Genomic DNA, 26799 nt, shown 5'->3' with positions numbered 1-26799 from the left:
ATACTTTATAAAATCGTTCTTTCAATCACACCTTGAAAAACATATTCTTGAAGATCACTTCAGAAACTGTTAAATAAAATTCAAAATGTAAAAAGTGTACTTATAAAGTGCACAATATCTACTCAACTGGCGGCAGTGAATTCAGTTAACATTCATACTATTTGCACTAAGTGAATCACAGCAGTTAAAATAAATTATTCACTGCTCCATCATTCCTATTTTGGAATTCAATGCCATGGTCACAAACACAGATCATATTTGGATAAAAGATAAAGCTGCTTTCTACTCTCACACATGTAATTTAGGATAAAATGTATATTTCCTGTTGTATATTCGCTCCACTTTTTGTAGAGGGGTTTAAAACAAGCAATCATGGCACTATTTCAGCAAAGCTTACATTTCACTGCACTAGGAGACATTTCCTTTTTTTTTTTAAATTAGTTGAACATATATGTACCGTTTCTCTCATCTAAAGACAAGTATTTCTTCTTAGCCTGGGATAGATGTACACCATTCTTCAATCTTTTAAATTCTACCACAACAGCAGAAACATACAGATTTATGCAAAACGCGGTCTCCTGGCACACACTGTTCAGGAAGAAAGGTACATGTTACAGTTAGTGCTATATTCGATAGTGCCACCTCTGCTTCCATTCGCTGGTGGCATTTAATTAACATATTAAAATGGAAAGATATGCCACGTCACACTGAACCTGGAGGCGACAATGATAAAATTAAATGATAATATTTTTAGAGGGGCATTGTGTGGATAAACTGTGGTGGTCAAAATGAAGCTGGGAAAGGCGCATCCTTGCAGCAACTGTTTTGTGCCTCCATGTAATTTAATTAATTTAAATTAAACGACCATAAACAGCTGATGGAACAACCACAGAGATATAAATCAAGCAAGAGCCTGAGAGAGTAGTGGGATAAAGCAGCCCTGGATGCCTCTTCCTTTTGCAGCAAAATGGTCTTTAATAGTCACAGTGAAATGTATTCTTTCTGATCCCATGTTTTCAATTGTCTAGACATTCATCTTCCAAGAGGACCTCTTGAAAAGATTCACTGTTTAGTCCATCAAATCCTTTGGCTACTGTAAAAGTAGTACAAAAATGTTTATGTAAGTAACTTAAAACTGAAAGCAAGGCATGCTGTGTGAACCTGCTCTTTTTCCAGGCACATCCTCCCACTTAAAGGCCATGAAGGAATTGTTTTACGCTAGTCGGTAGCATCGTTTTGCTGAGCCAAGCCGAGCTGAAATCCTTATACGCCGTTTGCAGAAAAGTAGAACAGTCGTTCCAGGACTCCTCCATTCAAGGTATCAATTCACCTTTTCAGGTTCTCAAAGGCTCCTTGATTTGGACGTCACACAAGCCAAATGACTCAAGGGAGGAACGTACTCTTTGTCTGCCAGTAATAATTTAAGTTTTTAAATAAATATGGAAGTGCCCTACTGGTTTGGCGTGTTGTCCATCCATACGAAGTACAATTCACTCTCTCTGAAAGGAGAAGTTAGTCTATTCGGTTACCACAAATGGTAAACCTGTCTATCTCCAGCAAATCTTTATTTGCCGATCTGTGTTTCAATTCCGAAGCATCTTGAGGTAAGTCTTTGTCCTCTCCATCAGGTGTTGTTAAAAATTGATCTGTATTTGCAGTTATAAGCGAAGATGCCTTTTCAGTCTGGTGCGTGGGCTGAGTAGTTACAGAAGCGGATACACTCTCATCGCTGGGTGTACCTTTGGGAAAATAAAAAATACATTTTAATTGAACTTACATTTATTGTTGGAATAGGTAATTGTTGATATATCGCTTATTAGAATAATCAGGCAAGCACAAAAAAATAATCTATATATCAAACCGCAAACATACACTTGATGGCGAATAATATACTTGACAGTCTATGAAGATGTTTCACTTATGGAAGCATCACACAGCACAATTTAGCCACCTCTAAATCGCAATAAAAAGCCATTAGGATTGCAAATAATGGCCTTTAGAACTCTTTCACTCCAATATAAATCACGTTCCTCCTCTACGTACTTGGCTCTCCAAACCGTTTTATAGTGATTATATGTCACGTTTACGAAAACATGAGTCCCTCTGGCCAATGTTAATCCTTTTGGAAAAAGTTGAGCTGTTCACATGAGATTTGCTCTGTGCTGGGCCAAATGTGCAGAAAGAATGCATCAATGTATGGAGCTTTTGCTTTAACAGCTACTTTTTACTCTACTTTCTCGTGTTAAGTCAATGTTGGGATCACACGTAAGTGCACTTGGTGCTGTCAGTGGGATATTTCTACTCTTGCATAAAAAATGTAATGACAAAGTGAAACTGATTGTTTGTATTGTAGGTAGGTAGCCACTGCTGACAAACCTTATCGAATGGAGGTGTAGGCTAGCTAAGTCAGCTTCCTTAACAGAAGTATGGTATTCAGTTCTCACTCCGTGGTTAATTTGTAAAAAAAAAAAACAATAAGCGCCAGGGCTTTCATCAGGAGGCAGCTTGCACCAGCTCATTTCTCCTGTTAGGGCTGCTAAAACAGAACCAACTACTAACCATGAAAGTGGGGAGAGGATGTAATGGCCAGAGCTGCTGACTTCAGAGGTGGCGTACCAGGTTCGAATCTCGGCGTCAGCTCAACATCCTGTGATTCTGGGCACATCACTTAATCTCTCTGTGCCTAACATAAATGGACGTGCCCTTAACTAGTGATCATGAAAGCAACGGTGTTAATGATTAAGTGCCGGTGCTGAGCACTGGAAACCATTGGCTCAAATTAGGCACTACTCTCACTCCACCTCTGTGTCCTGATTATGTCAGGAGAGCAATGTTTTGTTCGAGAGCCCAGTGCCTCATCTCTTGTGCAGAGACTGAAGTAGTGACCCTGTTTCCACAGTGGTTCAAAATAACATCTCTGAGCACAAAAAGGGCTACAACCTAGCAGTTGACAGCACGACTTTAGGAAGAGTGTGGCTAGCCTACTAACCATTCTCTAGGCACAATCAAAGATGGTAAAGGGCTCTTGGTCTGTAGAAATATCAAAAACTTTCAAAATGAATAAGCCTAGTATTACTGTAGATTACTCTATGTCCCAACATCATCAGTTACCTTGATTAACCATGAATAACTATGGTCTGGAACCTTAATATTTAGCAATTGACCAGATGCACAATGTGCAATTTAACAGGTTTAACCTTTATTCTGAAACCCACACGTACCTTGAACTTACATAGGCCAAACTATCTGGTATGCTTTTTGGTGCGTGATCACTCGATTTCGAAGTGTTTATTACTGACCTTGGTGTAGGTCATCAACTATACTTATATTTTTTCCAGACCAAATGCACTTTGCTTTATATACTCATTTTGACTGTTTTAATTGTGGAAGTGGGCCTTTATTAATTTAAAATTATATCGCGCTATTACATTTTTGGCTGATTGCATGCCTGTATGATTTTATGGAACATTTCTGCACAAATCTTAAGTAAAGCACTTTAACCATCAGGTCTAAGGGTAGACCTTGCTAAAAATGCTGAACAGTAAGTTAAATTAGTGTTTTGGTGGGAAGCATTATTACCAGTGTTAGGGTATGTTAGTGCCAGGGCTGAATTGCAGAGGTGGTCTACATTAACACTTGAACTATAACGATTTGAACAGCTTTCTTTCTTGAGGAGCATATACAATCTTTTTGACGGAAACTGATCTAAACAATGACTCCTCCCAAGATATATTGCAGGCTATCCCACATGGTTTCTCTATTGTTAGGCAAGACAGCAGCTAGAAAGAAGGGGTTGGAATGCAATAATAAAAAAAAAAGACCTCCTGAAATTTCTATTGAGGGCTGTGGAGTTTCCTTCTTCTCCTGGTTCATGATGAAAGCTATGCTGTGTCAGGAGCTCTCATCTACAGACCCCAGAACCTCTGTTGAACTTTTCCATCTTACTAGCTGACATGTCCGTTTTAGTTATGCGTTATTCCAATCTGTTGATGGTAGGCCACTTTAACATCCGCTTTGATAACACCAACTACACAGCAGGGAAAAATGTTGTTGAAGAAATAGAGAACCTTTACATTCTCCAACTTGTTTCACCCCTACACACAGATTAGGGCATATTCTTGACCCTGTGTTCACCAATATGGCACATATTGAAAGTCTGCCTCCTCTCCCACTGGCGTGTTCACATCGTCTAGCCATCCCCATAAGTATATCCCACGATAAGACACCAGCGAACCATGCTCCTGCATCTGTGTGGGCACGACAATAGTCTAAAGTGATCCCCTGAGAGACTCACTCGAGCCCTCGAGAATGACTATCCAACACGGGAAAACGGTGTTGATAAAGTCAGGAGTAACTTTGACGGCTGGCTAAGACATCATATGGATCCTCTCGTAAAACACACAGAGAAATTAAACCTCAGCAGATGGTTCAAAGACGAACTTTCGGTCCTTAAAAGGAAATGCAAGAAGCTTGAGCGCCTCTGGTGCAGTGCGTACAATCTAGGAAGCAGAGATGACTACAAGGTGGCACTAAAAGCATATCACCTGCTCATTAACCAGTCCTGCCAAGATTATTACTCTAAGAAAATACTAGCCAGCAACTTCTCTCATTAATTTTTCCAGATTGTTACATCTCTCTCCTCGCTCTCTTCAGTCTAACCCTCTTCTCATCTTTCTGAAGCGAGCTGTAATGCTCTGCCCTCCTTTGTCTCTGAAAACGTGGAAAACATTTGTGTCTCCTTCCCGGTGGAATCCGGAAACCACCTAGAGCTGAAGGCATGGTTTGACCCCTCAGTTGACAGTGTCAAGCTTCGGCATTTCTGTCCCAACCAACTAGACAAACTTATATCCCTATGCTCTGTCACTAAATCTGGCTCCCCTTCAGACCTAAATCCCCTCCATCCTGGAGCAGGGATGTGAAAATATTCAACCTGTCCTGTGTGAACTTAATGAATCTCTCTCTGCCCTACGGATGTGTTCCCCAGCATTGGAAACACGTCATGGTGGTACCTCTTCTGAAGAAAAAAAAAATTCCTTCTCGACCCCTCTAAGCCTACAAACTATCAACCTATAGCACTACTTCCTCTAATCTCCAAAATTGCAGAGAAGCATGTGAATAGGCAGCTCTCCAGATTTCCGGAGGGCAACAAACTCCTGCATGGGACACAATTTGGCTCCTGCCCATCTTATAGCACCGAATCTGCCTTATTGCTAACCTCGGAGTTGGCCCGTCAGATCATGGACAAGGATGACACTGCAGCTAGCCTTATGCTGGATCTCAGTGCCACCTTCGACACTGTATTACATAACATAGTGATCAAGAGGCTCTGAAACTGCTGCATTGGCTGCAATGCACTGCTTTGGCTGCCCTCATTTCTGTAGGGACGTACCTTTCAGGTCTCTGAAAAACCATTTTACTCGACTGTGCTTTCCCTGCAGCAAAGAGTGCTGCTGGGCTCCTCATTAAGCCCAATCCTTTTTAATGTAAATGTCCGCCCTATGGCAGTGGTCATTGAGCACAATGGTTTTACCATTATCTCGTACGCTGACACGCAAATTGTCATCACTCTTTCTCATAATAGCAAATCTGTAGCCTCTTCCCTCTCCTTATGTCTATCAGAGGTAGCGGTGTCGATGAATTTAAACTGCTCAAAGCTGAATGTCGGGAAGATGGGAGGTATTGTTCTAGGCAAGTACCGCAACATCTATTCCAATGGCCTGATACTCTCGGCCCTCTACCCCCTTCAAAGTCTAATGTAAAAAAACATGGCATCTGAGTCTACGAAAAACTCTCCAATGCCCAAATTACTGCCCTTGTAGGGAAATGTCTCAGGATGTGGAGACCCTTGAAGAAAAATCTCCATCTCCTACCTGAATCTCCCCCAAAAAACAGTATTCCAGGCACTGGTGATATCCAGGCTGGACCACTGCAATGTCCTCTACGTGGGTGTAACCCAGCCCTGTTTGAACAGGCTTCAACGTGTCCAGCATGCTGCCACTCGGCCACTGCTCAAGCTACCCAAGCAGGCCTCTATTAGTCTTGCACTAAGAAAGCTACACTGGCTGCCGGTGAGGTGAATGGCAATGAGGTAAATGCTTTAAGGTGCTCTATTACTGCTACAATGCCCTTTCCTTTCAAGGCCCACAGTATCTTTAGATGATTGCGAAACCGTATGTACCATCTAGGAACCTAAGATTGGCAGAAGCAAAATGGGGCGTTATTACACAGTTCAAAAGAGCCAGAATAGAAGGCAGCTCCTTTGGCCTTCTCATGCCAAAAGTCTGGAACTCTCTCCCTGTCGGACACTTGGGAAGAAGTAGCTATGCGCTCTATAAATTGCATTATTATTATTAGTACTTTCTGAAGTCTACATACATTTTAAATTTACCATAGTTCTAGAGGTAAAGAATTTGGAATAGGAAAGCAACCCATCCGGTTCTTGCAAAAGCAAGGTATCAGTCTGGAAAAAATGCAGTGTGATGTTCTGATAGACTGACTTAAAATAGTCTTGGAAAGAAAGACAGCAACACGCTGGACACTTTCCTTTTATTGAGGGTTGCTCACACCACCTTGGAGTGAAGAAAGTTTGGGAAGTAATACAAAGAGACTAAAGTACCATAAATAGGATGCCAACCCAACTGCCTACCACAAAGATTAAAGGAACTCCCTGATATTAAGAGCCTCACTTGTCAACTGATCCTGCATAATAGACATAGACCATTGGCTTTTGGCTGAACATCAAGCAGGTCTTTGCCTTCTTTCCTCAGGAGCATCAGAGGGCTAAACCCAATCAGACAACTGAATCTGTCAATGGAATGGAAAACAAATTGATCAAAGTCTACACTTCAAACAGAAAGTAATCTGGAATATCATTAAAACAACCTTTCCCGGAAACTCTGAGACTGAACAAAATAAATACGATATTACAAAACTTTAGGAACATAAAGGCTTACTCACTGAACACCCGGGCAAGAAAGGTGCTGCTCTACTAGCCCAACCAGTCATTTATATTCGAAATTGCGTACTGGTGAATAACAATGCAGGCTGGCATGCCACGTTGTGGCAGCTTGGTAAACCAGTCTGCGTCCTGACCCTATCAGGCCCTTTTAAAAAAATCCAGGACGTCTCTTTTCTGACAGTTTTGGAGCAAACAAACACTAGTCTAATCCTAAAGTTTTGTAATATTAGATTTGGCCACCAAAACATAATTCGCTTAATGTCTGAGAGCTGGCTTCACATGCAGTAAATGTTTTGGAAGCCAGCGGAAAGGAAGACCAGGGGACCTAGAAACCATGACTCAAACAAAAGCCTAGAAGAAGACAGCACATAAAGCTGGCAAATAAGGCTTATACCTTTCCACACTTCCTGCATTTTATTAAGTCATGTTTAACTAATCCAACAGTGCTGAACATTAAAATAGAAACGTCTGGTATAAGCCAATAGCAAGGGTAATAATCCATAACGAAGCTGCCTACCTTGGCGCTTACATTTAAGGAGAGAAGGCAAGGTAAATCTCAACGCGAAACCACAAAGTCTCCCCTACCTTTTAACCAGGAAAGTATGTACAGGTTGCAAAGAAGGGAGACTTTGATTCACCAAGAACCCTTTAGCATAAGGCTGCTGGTCATGTAGGAAGTCCATAGAGTTGACTGATAGTCTTCTATGCAGGCACTGAAGTCCTAGGATGAGTGAAACAGCCACAGTACCTCTCTAGCAAAGCCACAAAGTTTCACAATTTTAACCAGTAAAATTGCCAGAAGGTTGCCTAGAGGAACATTCCTAGATATAGATGCAACAGTACTTTGGATAAATACCTGGTGAATAGCCCTGCTGGGTATCCTGGCAAAAAATATAAATTATGAAGTTCAATTTAAGAACCCAAAGAAAGGGAATCTCAGAAAAATCCAACACTCTAATGTAAAAAGACAAGTCGGGTAAAATAGTGGTGTAAAGCAGCTATGGAACATCTGCCTTGTACGAAGTAGGTCAGACGAAGCAAAAATACTGAAATCTCCTTGCACAAACCTGGAATCATAATGGAGGTAATATGATCCGGGACTAAACAGCAATACAACTGTACAGCTGATGCCTTTGAGGGCCAATGAAGTCACCAAAAGTTCTACGAAATGGGGGCAGGTAAGGCAGAAGAAAATCTGTGAAAGGAGACTTTAATATCTATAGGGTATCTGGTATATCAAGAAACAACACTTACGAGCTCAAGTACACACCTTCACTAACCCAGCAGCACTGTTACTTACAGAAAATAACAGCCAGACCCACAGACAAACTTCACTCCAAGTAAGGAGGCGGCTTCTAACTAGTCTCTCAAATGGCAAGGATAGTCAGTATCACATTGAGGTGAACATTAACAAATTGACCTAAAATACCCATAATCCTATACTCAGGTTTTCTGAATACTAACAGTCAGCGGTGTAATGTGTTTGCCTCCTAAGATCAGTGACTCAAGGAGCCTGCAAACAGATGGAGCCTTGTGGTCACTCAAAATGGTGAAGATAGCAGGCCCATCAGGTACATTTTCCTGCCATGTCATATTACATGTCCACAGGTAGAACAAATGTGGGTTGGCAATTTTATGCAGACGTTAAGACGATGCTCCCATATGCAAGCCCTCTGCCTCAGTATGGAGTGCTGACTCCAGCTGCCATCAGAGTTGAAGAGAAGAAATTATCTTGCCTCCAGGTTCTAGCCAGTGAGCACAATTAATCATCGGGGAGTCCTGGAAAGAACCAATTCTACTCTTTTATACCAAAGGGCAAATGGAAACAACCAGTCACTCTCACAACATGTTTATATGGAGAACAATATGACTGGGTTTGATTGTTCAGGGAAGCATATTGGATAAACAGGTAGAAACCCACTGGAAAGGTAGAGAAAGCCTAGAGAAGCACTTTAGGTGCCCATACCACTCCAGTGAGTTATCAATGTCTATATGGACATAAACTAGCTGATAATAGCTGAACTGGCAATCCGGCACACAGCCTCATCGAAGCCTTCAACGAATATACATGCTAAATGTTATTACATAAGCTCAAATGATTTCCCACTAAACAGTTAAAAATCTAAGTTGCAGAGGAAAAGATTAAGAGGAGATGCAAGGTCGAAAGTGGAAATGACAGACGAAAAAATTGATTTTCCTCACAGAGGGTAGTTATGGAGAAGACAGCAGCAGACCTACTTAAACTTTCAGACAGTGCACTATGAGTCTCAGAGGATGTTAAGATAGTATAGTGTGGTGGTGCACGAAAATGAAATTCAACTCCAAGACTACCTGCTTATTAACAGATGTTTGAAGGATCCCCATTCTCACCCCCGTGGCTTTTCATGCACTCATAGTTGGTAAGTATATTTGATTACTGCTATCTGGAAGTTGCATATCTCGCCTAGCAATGGATGCAGGAAAGACAAGCCAGGTCTGAAACAAACAGCTCATAATGCATTGTTTGACAAAACTGAACATCTCCTTGTCCATGAGAATCTCTTTTGTTTTCAAGTCTTTAAAATGTGAGAGATGGGGAAGGTGGCTATCACTCTTCCTCAAGGCAGCAAAGACATCAGTCAAATGCACTAAGGGATTTATCGGTCATTGTATCGCATTTTCAGTCAATGGATTTACAAAAGGTTCACAGTTTTGTTACCTCCAGGTTGGATTTTTCCAACACTTCTTACCTGGGAGCTCTAATCTGATTAACAGACTGCGGAATGCTGCAATGAGGCTCACTTTCAATATGCCACACAGACACTCAGTGAGCCAGACTTTGATGAAGGTACACTAGCTCTCGTTGAGAAGAGAATTATTTATAAGCCCCTACTTACTACTTTCATGGCCTTGCGCACGAAGAGACGGGCCTACCTCTGAGCGTTTTAAGGTATATACCCCCACTCTCATATTGTGCTCAGCTACTTTAGACCTGCAAATTCCTAAAATCATCAGGATTAGGAAGGGCGGCCAAGGCATGGGACACCTTACTGCCTTCCCTAATAGAGGAACCTGCTGTGGACACATTTAAGAAAAAGTTAGAAATACTCTTTTCTATCTTTAAGCCACTTGCTACCACTCCCAACCCCGGTGCGTTCCTTCGGGAGGAGCTGTTGAGCTCTACAAGACTGCTTCATTCAGTTCCATTGAGGTCAACACCTTCTAGGGTCTTCAGCTCATATCGGTGAGCTGTTTTCAGTATTAGTTTGAAATCAACTCATGCAAAAGTACTTGAATGTTAAGCTGTCATTTCTGTAGAACAAGTAACTTACCTTTGGTAACATTGCATCTGGTAGAGACATATGTTAGTTGTACCTTACCTTACCTTAGAATTTCCCCCAGGCATCAGTCTAGATCCAGAGATTTTTTCTTCAGCAGTACCCCTGCACGTCGTTAGGTGGCGACCTCGTGGGCGACGGGATGAAGTCGCAGGACCCACACAGATGCCGCCCTTGCACGTTGACATAAGTTCTTAGCACGACTTTCCACGTAAGAAGCGCAGAGCCATGAAAGACACTGACCACTGGTGCGTCAAAACTAGGGTCCCGTAAGGTAGTCCCTAACCCTAGTCATCAGATCCCCGAGCTGGTAGAATGGGTGTGACGGTAAGGAATCTATGTCTCTACCAGATACATTGTTACCAAAGGTAACTTATTCATCTGATAGAGACTGTTAGTTTTAGATTCCTTACCTTAGTAAAAGATACCCCAGCAATACCATCCCCGGAGGAGGGTATGTGAACCAAGATCATACCCGCAAGTCCTGGAGGACCAAAAGGGCAAAGTACTCATCCCTCCGGACTTAGCTGCCAAGGCAGTAGTGTCTGGTAAACATGTGCAAGGATGCCAACATTGCTGCCTGCCAGATGTCAAGGACTGGGACTCCACGTGCTAATGCCATGGATGCCACCATTGCTCTGATGGAATGAGCACGCAAGCTCACAGGAGGGTTCTTTTTCGTCAAAGCATAGCATGTTTTAATTCAAAGAAAAACCCATCAGAGATGGTCAATTTTTGTACAGCCCGGCCTTACTTGCCACCCACAAAGCCAAAGAAGAGTTGATCATCCAACTGAAAGTCATTTGTGTGATCAAGATAAAAAGATAAGGCACGTTTTGGGTCAAGACGTTGAGTCTCTCCTCCTCTTTGCAGGGATGCAGGAGTGGATAAAAGGTGGGTAGAGTGAGACTGTCCCACATAAAAAGGCATGACGACCATCGGAAAGAACGAAGGTTTGATGCGAAGCACCAGTTTATCCGCAAAGACTGATAGAAAAGGAGGCTTAGAAGATAAAGCCTGCAGGTTGCTCAACCTGTGAGCAGAGGTGATGGCAACAAGGAAGGCAGATTTGAGAATCAAGTGAGAAAAGTGAGAAACAGATTTAGTTCCCATTGGAGCATTATGAAAGGAGATTGAGGGAACTGATGAGTCAGGCCCTTTACCAAGAATTTGGTAATGATAGGAGATTTGAATAAAGAAGGCTGATCTGGCAGCCAAAGAAAAGCAGAGATGACTGCAAGATATTCTTAAGAGTGCCCAAAGCAGAACCCTGCTGGGCCAAAAAGTATATACAAAAGAGTCTCAGTCAGAGGGTCAGAAAGGGGATCAACAGCCTTCGCTGAGCACAATGCTACAAGTTTGTTCTATCTTTAGGCATATGTTGTTTTAGTGGAGGGACACCTGACAACCAAGATAACATCACAGACTTCGAGAGTAATGTCGAAAGCGGTCAACTGCCACCGCTCAATCTCCACACAAGGAGGTGGAGTCCGGAGAGGTTTGGGTGAAGAACCTTCCTCTACTGCTGCAACAGAAAATCCACCCAAAGGGGCAGTCAGGGGAAATGCTCAGAGGGGCAGGGTACAAGACTCTTTGTGCCCAATCAGGTGCTACAAGAATGACTTCCGCACGTGCGTGCTTGATCTTCTTGAGCACCCTGGGCAAAAGTGGTACAGGTGGAAAGGCGTACACGAGGCCTAAGTTCCTCTCGCGATGAAAAGCATTGGCGAGTGAGAACCACCTTGGAAACTCCAACTTGCAATACTGCAGGCACTGCATGTTCTCTCCGAAGGCAAACAGATCTAACCAAGGCTCACCCCACCACTGAAAAAGACCTTGTGCCACCTCCGGATGGAGACGCCATACGTGATCAACTAGGCACCAACGGCTGACTTGGTCTCCCCTGGCATTCAGGGAGCTCGTCCGGTGTTGAACCACCAGGGTAATGACCTGATGATGATGATGCCTCTTGACAAAGGGTCCACCACCCCACCCACCCTGTTTGTTGCAGTAGCACATGGCAGGGGTGTTGTCGTTGTACACCTGCACAACTTTCCCCTTGACAAAAGAAGGAATGTTTTCAGTGCCAGTCTGATTGTCTGGAGCTCGAAAAGGTTGATATGGAGACCTGACTCCTCCGGAGAACATGTGCCTCTGATCTCCCCCTCTCCTAAGTGGCTGCTCCATCCCAGAAGTGACATCTGTCACCACCATTACATCTGGTTGAGAAAAGGGAGCGGGATCTGCCTCTGACCCAATCTTGCTTCGCTAGCCACCACTGCAGTTAGTGCGCAGTTCCCTCTGAGATCTGGACGAAGTCGGAAAGATTCCCCATATGCTGTGCCCACTGGAACTTTAGGTCCCACTGCAGAGCCCGCATATGCCATCTGGCATAATCCACCAGCAGGAGGCCATCAGGCCTAGCAGCCTCAGAGTCATTCTCACCTAAATTCGGGATAGAGACTGAAACATCAGTATCATAGCCTGAATATCCCAGACTCGTTGCTCGGGAGGATAGGCCCAAAACTGCACTTTGTCCAGAACCTCCCGATGAAATGGAACATCTGTGAGGGAATCAGGTGTGACTTCAACATGTTGGTAGTGAACCCCAGCGAATGCAGGAGGTCCGCCGTAGTATAGAGGTGGGAGACAACAGCCTGGGGCAAGCACGCCTTCAACAGCCAGTCGTCGAGATAGGGGAAGACTGGAACCCCTGATCTGCACGGATGAGTTGCGACCACCGCCATCAATTTTGTGAACACCCGAGGGGCACTAGTATGGCCAAAAGGGAGCACAGTGAACTGGAAATGCGCGTGGCCCACCGTGAACCAAAGGTAATGCCTATGGGCTGGCAGGATAGGGATTTGAAAAAAAGCATCTTGCAAGTCCAACGCACCATCCAGTCTCCTGGGTCGAGTGCAAACAGAACTTGGGCTACGGTGAGCATTTTGAACTTCTCCTTCCGGAGGAAGAAGTTCAGGGTCCAGAGGTCTAGGATAGGACCCAGGCCTTTGTCCTTCTTGGGTACCGAATAACGGGAATAGCAATCACGACCTACTTCTGGCACAGAGACCCTCTCCATAGCTCCTTTAGCCAAGAGAGCTGATACTTCCTGGCACAGAAGTGCCAAATGATACTCTGACATGCGATTGTAAGACGGTGGCATGGAGGGGTAGTCTCGAAGGGGAGGCAGTCTCCCCTTCAGACTATTTGCAAAACGCACCTGTCCGATGTGATGGATTGCCATTGGAGGAGGTGATGGCGGATCCTGCCTCTGATTTGGCTGGCAATGGGCCTGGAACGTCAGACTAGGAAGATTTGGAGGTGGTGGTGGGGGGGGGGCTGGAGGGTGGACTGCCCCGCTCGCTGGTTCCCTGATCCACGAGGATGCTAGATCCCACATCCGTGGCCACACACAGGGTAGACAGCTTGCGTGACTCGGTGGGTAGGCTGGACAGGACGTGGTTGGGTGCCCCTTCCATAGCCACGAAAGACAGATTGAGGTGGACGAGAGGTAGCTGCAAAACCCAAGGATCTGGCTGTAGCTCGAGAATTCTTGTAGCGCTTAAGGGCTTCTGTCTTGTCACTAAAAAGGCAAATGCCATCAAAGGGTATATCCATCCCCCAAGAAGCCAGAAGTCCTCAACCAGGCGTAATGTCTAACAGTTACCGACAGGGCAATCGTTCTGCAAGTCGGTAATATACAGTCTAAGCTAATCAAGTGGAGAGCAAGGGTTTTTAAGGGGCAAGTCCTTTCCCCCAAATGTGTAATGCAAAAACAATGTGGACTAGCCCACTGGGATTATCGAATATGTGTTGATATTCAGGGTCACTGGTGGCTGAGGCCTTTGTGCTAGACCCAATCAGTCTTGTTTATAAACCCCTCACACACCAACCTGGTTGGTGTCATGCTTCATCATTGGGGTCCAACCAGGCAGCCGAGTGCCGCCTGGTTGTGCTTCAACACCTGACTACAGCGGAGCGGGTGTTGTGCAGTGATGTGATGTTGATGAAGGTGAAACTTAAAGTACACTTCTGGGAATCCTTACCTAATAGTTTATTTATGGCGGCCCAGAGTGACAGAATAAAAACTATGTGATGCAACTACTAGTAGAGGGATTATGTCTACGAGTTGGCTATGTGATAGTGGTCTACATGTTTCAGTCCCTATTTAAACCATTTGACGGGACTTTCTTCAGGACCTAGTGAGTGGCAAAAAGTGGTGCCACGGGTGTTATCTCCTACACACGCGCTAAGGTGTGTGGAAAAAAGTGCAAGATAAAAATGATACTGCTGTTACTTACAGGCACCAGGAGTTTGCGAGAAAAACTTTGCTATAACATGGTTTTCCAGCATTACACCATGGGATCCACGTAGCTGGGACACCATGGGATCCACGTAGCTGGGACACCATGGGATCCACGTAGGTTTCCTGCAGAGGACACACTCGTAACAAATCGATTACAGAGATGCCTCTCCCCCGGGCCCCGAAATGCTGGAAAACCATGTTATAGCGAAGTTTTTCTCGCAAACTCCCGTCAAATGGTTTAAATAGGGACTGAAACATGTAGACCACTATCACATAGCCAATTCGTAGACATAATCCCTCTACTAGTAGTTGCACCACATAGTTTTTACTCTGTCACTCTGGGCCGCCATAAATAAACTATTAGGTAAGGATTCCCAGAAGTGTATTTTAAGTTTCACCTTCATCAACATCACATCACTGCACAACACCCGCTTCGCTGTAGTCAGGCGTTGAAGCACAACCAGGCGGCACTCGGCTGCCTGGTTGGACCACAATGATGAAGCATGACACCAACCAGGTTGGTGTGTGAGGGGTTTATAAACAAGATTGATTGGGTCTAGCACTAAGGCCTCAGCCACCAGTGACCCTGAATATCAACACATATTCGATAATCCCAGTGGGCTAGTCCACATTGTTTTTACAGGTAATATACAGTCCACATCTTAAGGTGAATTTGACTGCATCTCTTCTGTCTGCAACTGCTTAAGAGAGGACGGCCCAGGTCTCCTCAGGGCACTGAGGCAGCACCTGCATGACCGTATCCCAGATTGGGAATATCAGTCAAAGAGGCATGCGGTATTCACCGACTGCAATACCAAGCTGGAGGAAGAGATCATCATCTTCCCAAGGTAGTCCAGCTTCTCAGATTCCCTATTTGGGGGAGCAGAAGGGAAAGCGCCTTTTGATAAAGAGTCTTGGACTACTAAGCTCTCAGGGGAGGGGTGTTGGGTCAGGTACGCTGGTTTGCCTAGAGGAGGGTGGTGGCGACTGCATGCAATCGTCCAGTCCACAGGAGCCGCTGGGCTAGGAGCAAGTGCTCAGAAGGAGGTCCGTGAGGGCTTCATTGAACGGCAAAAGGTGTTACAAGGGGAAGCTGCATGCTGAAGCACCTCTGTCAGGAGGTTAGTCCTAACTGCCACCATAGGGAGCTCGAGGACGAGGGCCTCGGCTGCCCTCCTCGCCACCACAGCATAGGAAGCTCTCTCTCATCAGTAGCCACGGTAGGGGGAGAAAACAAACTAGCGCCAGTGGACCTGTCCAGACCACTGGCATCATCCAGGTCCACTCGCCTAGTTTGCTTCCTCAAGCTAGTCAGTTAAAGGGTCCAGCGGCCCCCTCCCAGTCCTCATCCTCACCTTCTGGGCCTAAATAAAATCCAAAGGAATGAACACAGGGACGAAAGACCCTTCCGGCATCTGAATCGACATTGGTCCGGCTCAGTGTCCACTTTGGGGACAAGGATGGGGTCTGTGCCAACTGGGGGCATGGTCGACGCAGGGAGCGTCATCGTCGGGACATCCCTCGACACACCAGGAGTTCGAAGGCTCGAAAAAGAAGTGACAAAAATAAAATAAGCATTGGCATAGCCAGTGGGTCTCGCCTTTGGGACCTTTTAAGTATTTAGTTATGCAGCACAATATCCCTGATGCAACAACATCAACTGTTGCATGGCTAAACACTTATAAGGTCCCAAAGGCGAGACCTATTGGCTATGCCAATGCTTGTTCTTTTTCCTTTCACACTTTACCATGCTGTCATTACATTTAGTCAAATATATTTCGTAGATCAACATATTTGTTTAAACAATCACTTAAACTTTCACAGGTTACATTAATATTTAAAAGTATCCCCCCTATATTCCCATTACATATACACAACATAAAGTGCACATTATTTCTCCCTGGTCAAGGCCTTATCACATACCAATGGATTATCACCAGATTCTTAGCAGCCAACCCAGCATATAAACATTAATCGTCGTCTTGGTGTCCATCCCCTGGTTCCCCTTGTTGCAAGGGTGGAGTGGATTGTGTCTTGGAGTGCAATTATGTGCAACATAAAACTATCTATTACAGAAACATTCAACTAATAATACGGAAGAGATACACCATTAAGAAAATAAATTGTATCCATATTACATGTAATAAGAATATCGAAATTCACCTTTCAGATCATTAAAAAAATCTAAATGTTATCAATGATGAAACATGGACCTGTTTTTTTGGATCTCGATAAGTTTATGGCTAACAATGTTGCTACATTTCCACCAAAAAAGTGGAAACTAGCAACAGGAAAAAGGGAATAAAGGGGGACTGTGGAAAGGAAAGAAAGGCGTTTGGGTGTCTAAGAAAAGTGTCCGTGGAAGAGTAAGGGGAGACTAAGAAATGGAAGCGCGAGAAAAGTGAACAAGGAGGGGAAATGAGAGCGGCAAATAGGAGCCCGGCGGAGTTGCGGGGAGGAAAGGATAAAAGGGACATTATGAAGTAGAAAGAGCAGGGAGTGGAGAGACAACAAGGGAAAGAGAAGAGGAGAAAAGAAAGAGGAGTAAAAGGGAGGAAACAAGAAAGCTGTAGCGCACGGAGAAAAGGGGGAGGAAAAGGAAAAAAGTGAGCTACAAAATCAGCGGTGAGGGTGAGAGGAAAGGGAAAGAAAAGCCAAAAAGCAGTTCAGTTTTCAAACTATGCCATACAAAGCATCCCATTACACAGAGAGCGATAACGTGGATGACAAGAAAAATGGGATGAGAAGAGCTAGTGACAAAAATGGGGTGCAAAGAGCAAGTGATAAGCACAGCAGGGAAACGACGAGCGCCGACGAACACAGCGTTTTCCTTGCGGGAGCGAGGAGGGGCACCATCTGTTTGCAAGAAAATTACAAACAGATGTCGCCAAAGCTCGCTCCCGCAAGGGAAATGGCAAACATGCAAGCGTTGCAATAGAAAGCAATGCAGTACACGTTTTTGGGCAAAAAAGCTGACGATATCGCTCGTGGGTGACGTTTATGTAGGTCCCGCAACATCAGCCCGTCGCCAATGATGACAGACGCAGCGCCGACTGACACCACCTAACTACACACAGGGGTACTGCTGAAGAAAAAAATCTCTGGATCCAGAGGGGGGGGTGTGGGGGGGGGAATTCTAAGGTAAGGAATATACAACTAACAGACTCTATCCAATTCATTGTTTCTAAGTACATCTTACAATTTAGCCAATTAGAGCAATTGATTTTGTAGGTTGATTTATTTATCTTCTCTGCATCACGATAACCTTCCAGTGACAACTCAAACTGCAACACTGCTCAAAAGAAAAGTCTCTGGAGGGGCCATGCCCTCAGCATCTTATTTAATTCTTTATATTAAGTAGGTATAGACTTTATATCACTAGACCAATCTGGTAAATGCACCTTATTCGTTATGTCCTGTTAAGCTCACGAGGGCCACATGTACTCGTGAGTTTGCATTCTGGAGATGTACGATACAGATGTAGCTGCCTTTCAAACATAATACTTCAAAGGGTTATTTTTTAGGGGGAAACTGCTAAAAAATCTTATTAAAGTATAATGATTCCTTTGTTCAACAATCTGCAGAGTGATAAGCAGTGTGTTAATGATCTTGTTACTCACTTACATGGAGAACTACCAGATATTGATATTGATATTGAGATGTATTTATAAAGCGCTCGTTCGCCCGGGGGCTTCATGGCGCTATAGACAGGGACACAACGCATCAGTCACAGGAAGCAAAAAGGTACTCATCAAAACGCTTGAGAAAAGAGCCATGTTTTGAGGGAGTGTCTGAAACTAAGGATGTTTCCGCACATTTTAAGGTGAAGAGGAAGGGAATTCCAGAAGGCAGCTGCAAGGTGGTCAAAGCAGCTGCCTCCAAGACGCTTCCTTTTATAAGTGGGGACAGTCAGAAGATGTTTGTGCATGGAGCGAAGATTCCTAGGGGGGTCATATTTTTTAAACAGATCTCTGATGAATAGAGGGCCTGTTTGTTGTAAGGACTTAAATAAAATACAACCAGTCTTAAAAGCCACCCGTTGCTCAACAGGCAGCCAATGTAGTTGTTTTAGGCCCAGTCTGACAGACTGCCTCTTAGGTAGATTCAGAATGAGTCTGGCTGCCTGATTCTGAATCAACTGGAGGCGCTTTAACTCGCCGATCGGGAGCCCAAGATAGAGACTGTTGGAAAAATCCAATCTGGACAGAACCAGGGAGATAACAATCTGTGTGAGCGCCTCCAAAGAGAAGAAACGCGCAATTTTCTTAATTTTCTTCAGCTGAAATAGACTGGAGGACACCACTGCGCTGACCTGCCTTTTCAGAGACAGATCTTCGCTAAGGAAGATTCCAAGGCTCTTAACTGAAGACGATTTAGATGGGGGGGCTCCCATGCTGGACGGCCAAAAGCCAGGGTTCCAGCTGAGTACACTCTGCCCAGGCAAGACCAACTCAGTCTTGCCTGGGTTGAGCTTCAGGTGATTGCAGCTCATCCAACTCAGGATGTGAGACATGGTGTTTTGAAACACTACCACTGAGTCCTCGGTGTTTAAAGGAAAGATGAGCTGCAAATCATCTGCGTAATTGAAGATGGTAACTCTGGTATCCCTGAGGGAGTACAGCAGGGGGCGTAGGTAAAGATTAAAAAGCAAAGGTGACAGGGAGGAGCCCTGAGGGACTCCACAGGTGGTAGGGATAGTGGGGGCCGTAAAGGGGCCCAGTCTCACGGATTGGGTGCGGCCAGTAATAAATGAGCGAATCCAGCTCAACGCAGGACCCCTAAGGCCGGCCTGTTCGACACGGTTGACCAAGATGGTATAGTCAACCGTGTCGAACGCCGCTGATAGGTCTAATAATACCAGCGCCTGATGGATCCCCTTGTCTGCATTCCGCCTCAAAGTATTCTGAACTGAGACGATGACTGCTTCAGTGGAATGAAGAGGACGGAAGCCAGCCTGGTTAGGCGCAAGGAACTGTGATTCTTCCAAGAATTGGGACATGCTATCACAAACATGAGCCTCCAATATCTTGGCACAGTACGGCAGCAGGGAAATGGGCCTATAATTGAGAGGATCCGATGGATTAGCCCCAGCTTTTTTCAGCAAAGGGATGAGAAGGGCTTTTTTAAAACTGGCAGGGACCAAACCCTGTGAGAGGGAACCATTCATCATGAAAAGAATGCTCTCAGGGATAGCAGCTCCCACTTCCCGCAGGATGTAGGGAGGGCAGACATCATCAGGAGAGCCAGATTTTACTTTAAAAAGAAGTTTGGATAGGCAGGCGGCATCAATGGGGGGGAAAGATTCCAGGGTAGAGGGATTGTGAAAGATGTCCGGGGAAGGAGGGGATAAGGTGGTAAGAATACTTTGCTTTATGGTGCAAATCTTATTCAGAAAGAAGGTATTAAGGGTATTACAGAGATCCTGAGTAGGAGCCACAACTGGGGAAGTTCTGTCACTGCCACAAAGACCCTCCACAATGTTGAATAAATCTCTGGATTTATTGCGTGAATGAAGAATTTGCTCAGAGAAATAGTCCGTTTTGTGCTTCTGAATAAGTTTCTGATACTCCTTCCGTGCCCTACAATAATCAGCCTTGTCAGATTCTAAATAGGCCGACCGCCACTTACGTTCCCTTTGACGAACTTGCAGCTTTGCGGCTTTAAGATGAGGTGTAAACCATCTATGAGCGTCATGAGTACGGGAACGGGGGAAATTGGAACATGGAGCATGGGCATTGGCAGCCTGAGATAGCCAGCTGGAGAAGGCTTCTTCATACCCATCAATATCCTGATCGAACGGGGGGAGGGATGAAGTTAAGGTATCAATAAAGGCAGGGAGGTCAGCGTGCTTCCAGAGTCTGACTTTCCCTCCTTGCTGAGGCGGCTGTTTCCTATTCTCAGTGAAGGTGATGGAAAAATCGATCAGAAAGTGGTCCGACCAAATACATGGAGTGATGGAGTTAATGATGAGAGGGATGTCCTGCGACCAAATCTGGTCGAGGCTGTGTCCTTTTTTATGGGTGGGGAGATGAATCTGCTGGATGAGATTCATATCCGAAAGGGTTTCTTTCAATGCGGCTGCCTGCCCCACCGGCTCAGCAGCGTCCAGCCAGAGATTAAAATCACCCAGCAGCACAATTTTCTTATAGCTGATTATCAGGGGAGCCAAAGATTCTGCTAAAAGTGCAGCGAATGTGGGCATGCTCTGGGGGGGGCGATAGATGAGGACCATAAGTAAGGATCCGCTTTGAGTGTCCATCCTAAAAATCATGTTGTCCGATCCTACAAGATCGAGGGATGGGAGAGGGGAGAAGATGTGGTCTTTTGATATGATAGCGGCAACTCCTCCACCCCTTTTATTGGCAGGTCTATCCTCATGTAAAATATAATAGTTAGAAGGGACTGCAGCCAAGATGTCAGGCAAGGAGTCAGCATTTAGCCAAGTCTCCGTGAGGAGTAAAATGTCTGGTTGCTCGGCCTGAAGTAAAAGGAATATGTCCATGTGATGCTTCACCATGGACCTTGTGTTAAGATAAAAACATTTGAGAGTTGTCTCGACCCCCAACGAGGGAATAGGGATGGCAGAGGGGTTGGGACAAGTGAACGGGTCAATGATATATTTGGGACGTAGGATGCCATGAATAGCGGCACGCTTTAGGACATGCGCGGGTAGGGCGGGCCATGTGTCATCGGAGGGTCGAAGACACAGTAGGTCAGGAGAGGAGTAAAACAGTGTTTGACCAGCGGTCCTAGCCCCGTGCCCCGGTCTGCCGCGGACGGGCGCAGACGGGCTTGACTTTTGCGCGACTTCGGCGCGCCCTCGTCGCGCCCGCTGCGCTCGTCCGCTGCGCTCCGATATGCACATTAGTTATGTAGCCTCTGTCTTGGGGGGACTAGACCGCTAAATCCGGTCCAGCCCTACCCAAGATGGCGGCTCGCCTCACCCTCCACGCAAACGGCACCAGCCGCGATGGAACGGGGCGGGCAGGAGCAGGTAAGTCAGTGCGTTAGGTCAGGAATAGTAAACAGTGCATACCACATTAAAAGAAATCGTTTTTAAAATTTTTCAATTTTTCCAAGCGCTAGCGCCACAATCGCGCCAGAGCACCAGTAATTGCTGTCCTTAGCAGCGCGAGGGTTAGAGTGTGCAACAAAGTCCCAGAGAGAGCCAGGCAGCTGCCACCAGCCCAGTATTCTCGGTAGGCTCTGAGCCTGTACAGAAAAGGCGGACCTCAAATACATCTAACTGCATTGTCACTCCATTTCAGAGCAGGTAAACAAGATCTCTAACGTTCTAATTAACATGACAACACGGGAGCGCAGGAATTAAGCCATCCTAATTTAACATAGAATATAATAACATTTGATTTTGTTGTATTATACCATTATTAAACTGTTGGAGGCGTCTTTGAGCGGACTCGCGCGCCAAGGGCTTGCAGGTGAGCCTATTTAAAGTCGCTCCCCTACGCGCAGCGTTACGCGCAGGTGGACGCCCTCGCTTAGCCTGAGTCGTGCCGGAGTCCTGCCCGTCTGCGCCCGTCAGCGTCCCGGAGGCGCCGGGGCGGCGTAGGACTGCGGCACGGCCTGTTGAGCAGGGAGGATGCTTACTTACACCTCGGCGACGTTGCGTGCCATGCGGACATTCTCATGCTCCTGCCGCTCGGTTTTCCCTGGGCGTTTTAATGGTAAACGGCGCTGTCCGGCCTGTGGCTGGTCGCCCATGTGGACACCGGTCAACGTGTATAGACCGCCTGAGGCTCGGGCTAAACATCTGTGCCTGTTGTTGAACACGCGATCGCTGGGCTGTCATGCTCTGCATCTATTTGATCTTCTTGTCAGGGAAAACCCTTTGTGTCTTCTCCTTACCGAAACTTGTCTTGGAGAAGCGTCGAACCCGGACATTTTCTCTGCTATTCCTCCGGCCTATAACATCTACCGGCAGGACAGAGAGAAGGGCAGGGGTGGCGGAGTGGCGGTGGTGGTGAGGAAGAGTGTCTCTTGCTCGGTTCTCCCTCTGAACCCCATTGGGAGCTCGGAATCCATTGCCTTCACGCTTAAACTGTCCCCGTCCCAAGCACTTAAGGTGCTGTTAGTTTATAGGGCGCCAGGCCCTATGGGTTCCTTCCTGGAGGATCTGCAGATTGCCACCTCGGAGTTGGCGTTGACCACTCAGCACTGTATAGTGGCAGGCGACTTTAACTGCCATCTCGATGTGACAGTCGACCCGGACACGATTAAACTGCTGGATATAACATCTCCTCTGGGTCTTGTCCCTTATGTGTCTGGTCCCACGCACGAGAAAGGTCACACCCTTGATCAAGTGTTCTCGTCAGTTCCGGTTGCTGACGTCGAAACCTTGCCTGTGCTCTGGACGGACCACAGGCTGATCAAGTTCTCTGTGTTGGAGAATGGGCGGCCGGGCAATATTGCTCCCGTACTACCCAGACCAGCCTCGAGAGCGCTGCATAGAGTGACAGCTGATATGCTAGAGCAGGCGCTCGCGGAACACCCCTGTCAGCTGTCGGGTGTTCTGGAAAAAGACACGGAGGCCTTGCAGTCGTGGCTGATCGAAAGGCTGGACGATCTTGCCCCGCAAGTTGCCCCTCGGTCCACGGTAGCACGGCAATCTGCGCCGTGGTTTACAGAGGCGTTGAGGGTGGCGCGCAGCCAGTGTAAGGTTGCTGAGCGGGCCTGGCGCCTTCAGTATAATGGGGAGGCTAAACTTGCCTATAGGGCGGCTATCAAGGCCTATCATCGGGACATCTTGGGGGCCAAGAAAGAATACCTGGCTAGGAGGATTGAGGCAGCGGCGAACTCCTGCAAGGAGATCTTCACTGTGGTGAAGGAGTTCACGTCCCCCAGCTCCCAGACACCCCCTTTAGTATCATCGGAGGCGTGGGCCTGTGATCTTGCCAGCTTCTTCACCAACAAGATCAAGGCGATTCAAGCCTCTTTCTCGGAGAGCCCCGTGGATAGTGATTGCGGCCCCGGTGCGGGATGTGAGCTACCGCCCACGCCTGTCGCTGTTCTGACAGACTTCCCTGCTGTCACGAGCGAGGCATCGCGGGTGCTGCTTGCCAGCCTTAAATCGGGTTCGCCACTTGATCCCTGCCCGGCCAAATTTTTGGCGCAGATGGCGGCGGTGGTGAATCCTCTGGTTAATCCTATCCTCAATGCCTCCTTGAGGGAGGGGAAGGTGCCTTGTACCTGGAAGAGGGCGATGGTCATCCCCCTCTTGAAAAAGCCAGGTCTTGATGCGGAGGTCTTGGCCAATTATAGGCCAATTTCACTCCTGCCGGCGTTGGCTAAGATCACCGAGAAACATGTTCATGGCGTCTTGTCGAGCTTTTTAGAAATGAACCATCTGCTCCATCCTTCCCAATCCGGATTCCGTCCGAACTTTAGCACGGAAACGGCATTGTTGGAGGTCTCGGAGATCATCAGGGAGACCTTGGATGTTGGTGGCAAGGCCATGCTAGTCATGTTGGACCTGTCGGCGGCCTTCGACACCGTCCCTCATGCGGCGCTCCTCGCCAGGCTTCATGACATCGGCATTAGGGGGACGGTGTTCAAATGGTTTACATCTTTTTTGGAAGGCCGCCGCCAGACGATCTGGGTCTCGCAGCGCTCCGAGATGCCGCCTCTGGGGGTTGGGGTTCCACAGGGCTCTGTGTTGAGCCCATCATTATTTAACATCTTTATGACCCCTTTGGCGACGGCGGTGGAGGCGTATGGGGCCCAGATCGTGTCCTACGCCGATGATACGCAACTCCTCTTCACATGTGGCAAAGATCAGCCATTTGATGGAGAGGGGATTCGGGCCTGTTTGGCCATGGTATTCGATTGGCTTCAGCGTAACAACTTGAAGGCTAATTCCAGCAAATCGGAGGTTCTCTTTTTTGGATGTGCCACTGACCCTGAGTGGCGACAATGGTGGCCGGCTGAAATGAGCCCTCCGGCACAGTCATCTCTGGTTGCCAAAAATCTCGGGGTTAAACTTGACAATAAGTTGTCATTGAGAGCCCACGTACTGGGTCTGGTGGGCGCCTGCTTTGGTGTCCTGAAGATGCTCCGCAAGTTTCTTCCATTGCTCTCTGCGGAGCATAGGCGGATTACCGTGCAGGCGCTCATTGGGTCCAGGCTGGACTATGCCAATGCCCTTTTCCTTGGCCTTCCAGATTACTTGGTCCAGCGTTTACAGGTGGCGCAAAACGCTGCTGCCCGTGCCATCTTCGGCCTGCATAGACGATCGCGAGCTTCGGGGCTGCTTCAGAAGCTCCATTGGCTGCCTATCCGTAAGCGGATTATGTTCAAATCCCTTACGTTGATGCATAAGGCACTGTTCGGCTCTGGGGCCGGGTATTTACGGCGCAGGCTGATCTTTTATCGCCCTGCTCGCCTATTGCGTTCTGCGGCTCTTTTCACTGCCGTGGTTCCTCGCGTGCATAAGGCCCGCACTGGGGGCCGCTCCTTTGGCTTCAAGGCACCTCAGTTGTGGAACTCCCTACCACTGGTGTTACGCAGTACTCCTAATTTGCTTCAATTTAGGAAAAGCCTGAAGACATGGCTTTTTAATGTTTAGTTGTTTTTTGGGGGGTTTCTTTTTTTCTGTATGGTTTCATGTTATGTTATTACACACTGAGCTGTTTGTGGAAAGCGCCGGGACACTCTGTCGGAGTAGCCGTGCGCTATAAAAATGCATTTTAACATAACATAACATAACATAACAAGTGTTCTGGTGATTCACAGAACACATTCAATATAGAAGAGTTTTTTGCTGCATAGCTCTGAATTGTTTTGCACAGATGTCAAAGCAAAAAGAAGAAAATAATAAAACATCTCTGCACATGCTTTAAAGGTATGCAGACTGAAGTGAGGCAACCTGGCTCAATCTATTTAATTTCCTTTGGTTAAAATCATACAGTTTTTTTCTTTTACATATAATGTCTTCAAATAAGTCCGGCTTTAGCTGAAATCGATTTTACGCACCCTGAGTAAAAATGGCTTTACATATAAAATAACCAAATAAACAGAAAACACATTTTACATCCGTAACTGCATGAGAACCTCACAGTCTAAAATCTAATCTAAAAGTATGTATTGTACTATAAACTGCATTGAAAAGGCAAATATCCCAAAGTAGAATTAATGTTTCTGCGTTCACTTCTTGTAATATTAGTAAAACATATTACACGTTACCTTGAGTTGATTTGAATTTGCTCTGGGGTTTACTGAGAGGCTTCAATGGGGTGCAGGCTGGAGGGGGCTGGAACAACTTTTCTTCCATGTTTGCTTCTTTTACATATTTACAGGATTTGCCAAGCAACACAATGCTGTTAAGGACCTTAAGCGTTATAAGCCTAAATAAAAAGTAAAGCAGTATATTAGAGACACTGGTAACGGCTATTGGAGACATGTTCTGAGTGTGGTAGTGGGGCGATTAATTAGGTGAATGTGAGATGAAGCCAAAAGATGGAAGGATGAGTTTGGAGAAGGACGGGTGAGAGCATGGGTTAATGTATGTAGAGAACTCAGACTGTAATACATAAAAAAAATACGAATAGTATGCACACATGACACAAGGGTAGGGAACAATGCCAAGAAAGTCAACTACCATTATGTCATTACAAGAACGACTGCAGGGACGGTTACCTACAATGCCTACATTATGTAAGGACCTGTAGTCATTATGCCAGAGCAAGCTTTACACAGGCAAGAGCTCCATTGACTCAAGAATGCTTATAATATGTTGTCATTTACTACCACTATGCATGTTCAGATTTTGCCCCATCACTCAGCAATCCATGCAAATCTTAAGAGCTGCACACTCCCGAATAAACCCACACACACTCACAGTTACACTCTCACACTGTTATTCTGAGAAACACTGAGGACTCACATAATCAACCTATGTGTCTTCACACACCATTCTAGAGGTTCCGACTTGGATATTCAAAATTATAAGCAAGACACAGCAAAGATTCTGGTCTTGTTCATGATAGGAATCTGAGGAATGTGGTGGCTTGTGGTAGAAGCAAGGAGGTGTGTTGCAGGAAGATGAGGGTTCAATAACGTGGCCTTGTATCTTCTTTTTAGGTCTCGCCTGAGCAAATGCGCTTGCGCATTGCTCTGGCGAGACTTATGTAGGGGCTCCAGGAAATGCTGCCAGAGGGCTTTGGAATGCGGATTATGGCCAGTGCATGTGCGCCGGGCGC

At 46.1% G+C, this 26799-nt stretch overlaps 1 protein-coding gene across 1 annotated transcript in view; it reads right to left on the bottom strand.

Moving 5' to 3' along the window:
* Positions 1 to 814: 814 nt before the first annotated feature.
* Positions 815 to 26799, bottom strand: part of TAPT1 (transmembrane anterior posterior transformation 1) — a 620835-nt gene continuing 594850 nt past the window's right edge. The window contains exons 13-14 of the mRNA XM_078678446.1: positions 25784 to 25944; positions 815 to 1739 (exon numbers count right to left, since the gene is read on the bottom strand). Of these exons, the coding sequence (XP_078534572.1) occupies positions 1513 to 1739; positions 25784 to 25944 (388 nt within the window). The 3' untranslated portion in view covers positions 815 to 1512. The remainder of the gene's footprint in view (positions 1740 to 25783; positions 25945 to 26799) is intronic.

This window comes from Lissotriton helveticus, chromosome 2_2 (assembly GCF_964261635.1).
Source record: "Lissotriton helveticus chromosome 2_2, aLisHel1.1, whole genome shotgun sequence".
In the NCBI taxonomy this organism is placed as follows: domain Eukaryota; kingdom Metazoa; phylum Chordata; class Amphibia; order Caudata; family Salamandridae; genus Lissotriton; species Lissotriton helveticus.
Note: the sequence above shows the minus strand (reverse complement) of the source record. Positions and strands in the feature narration are given on the sequence as shown.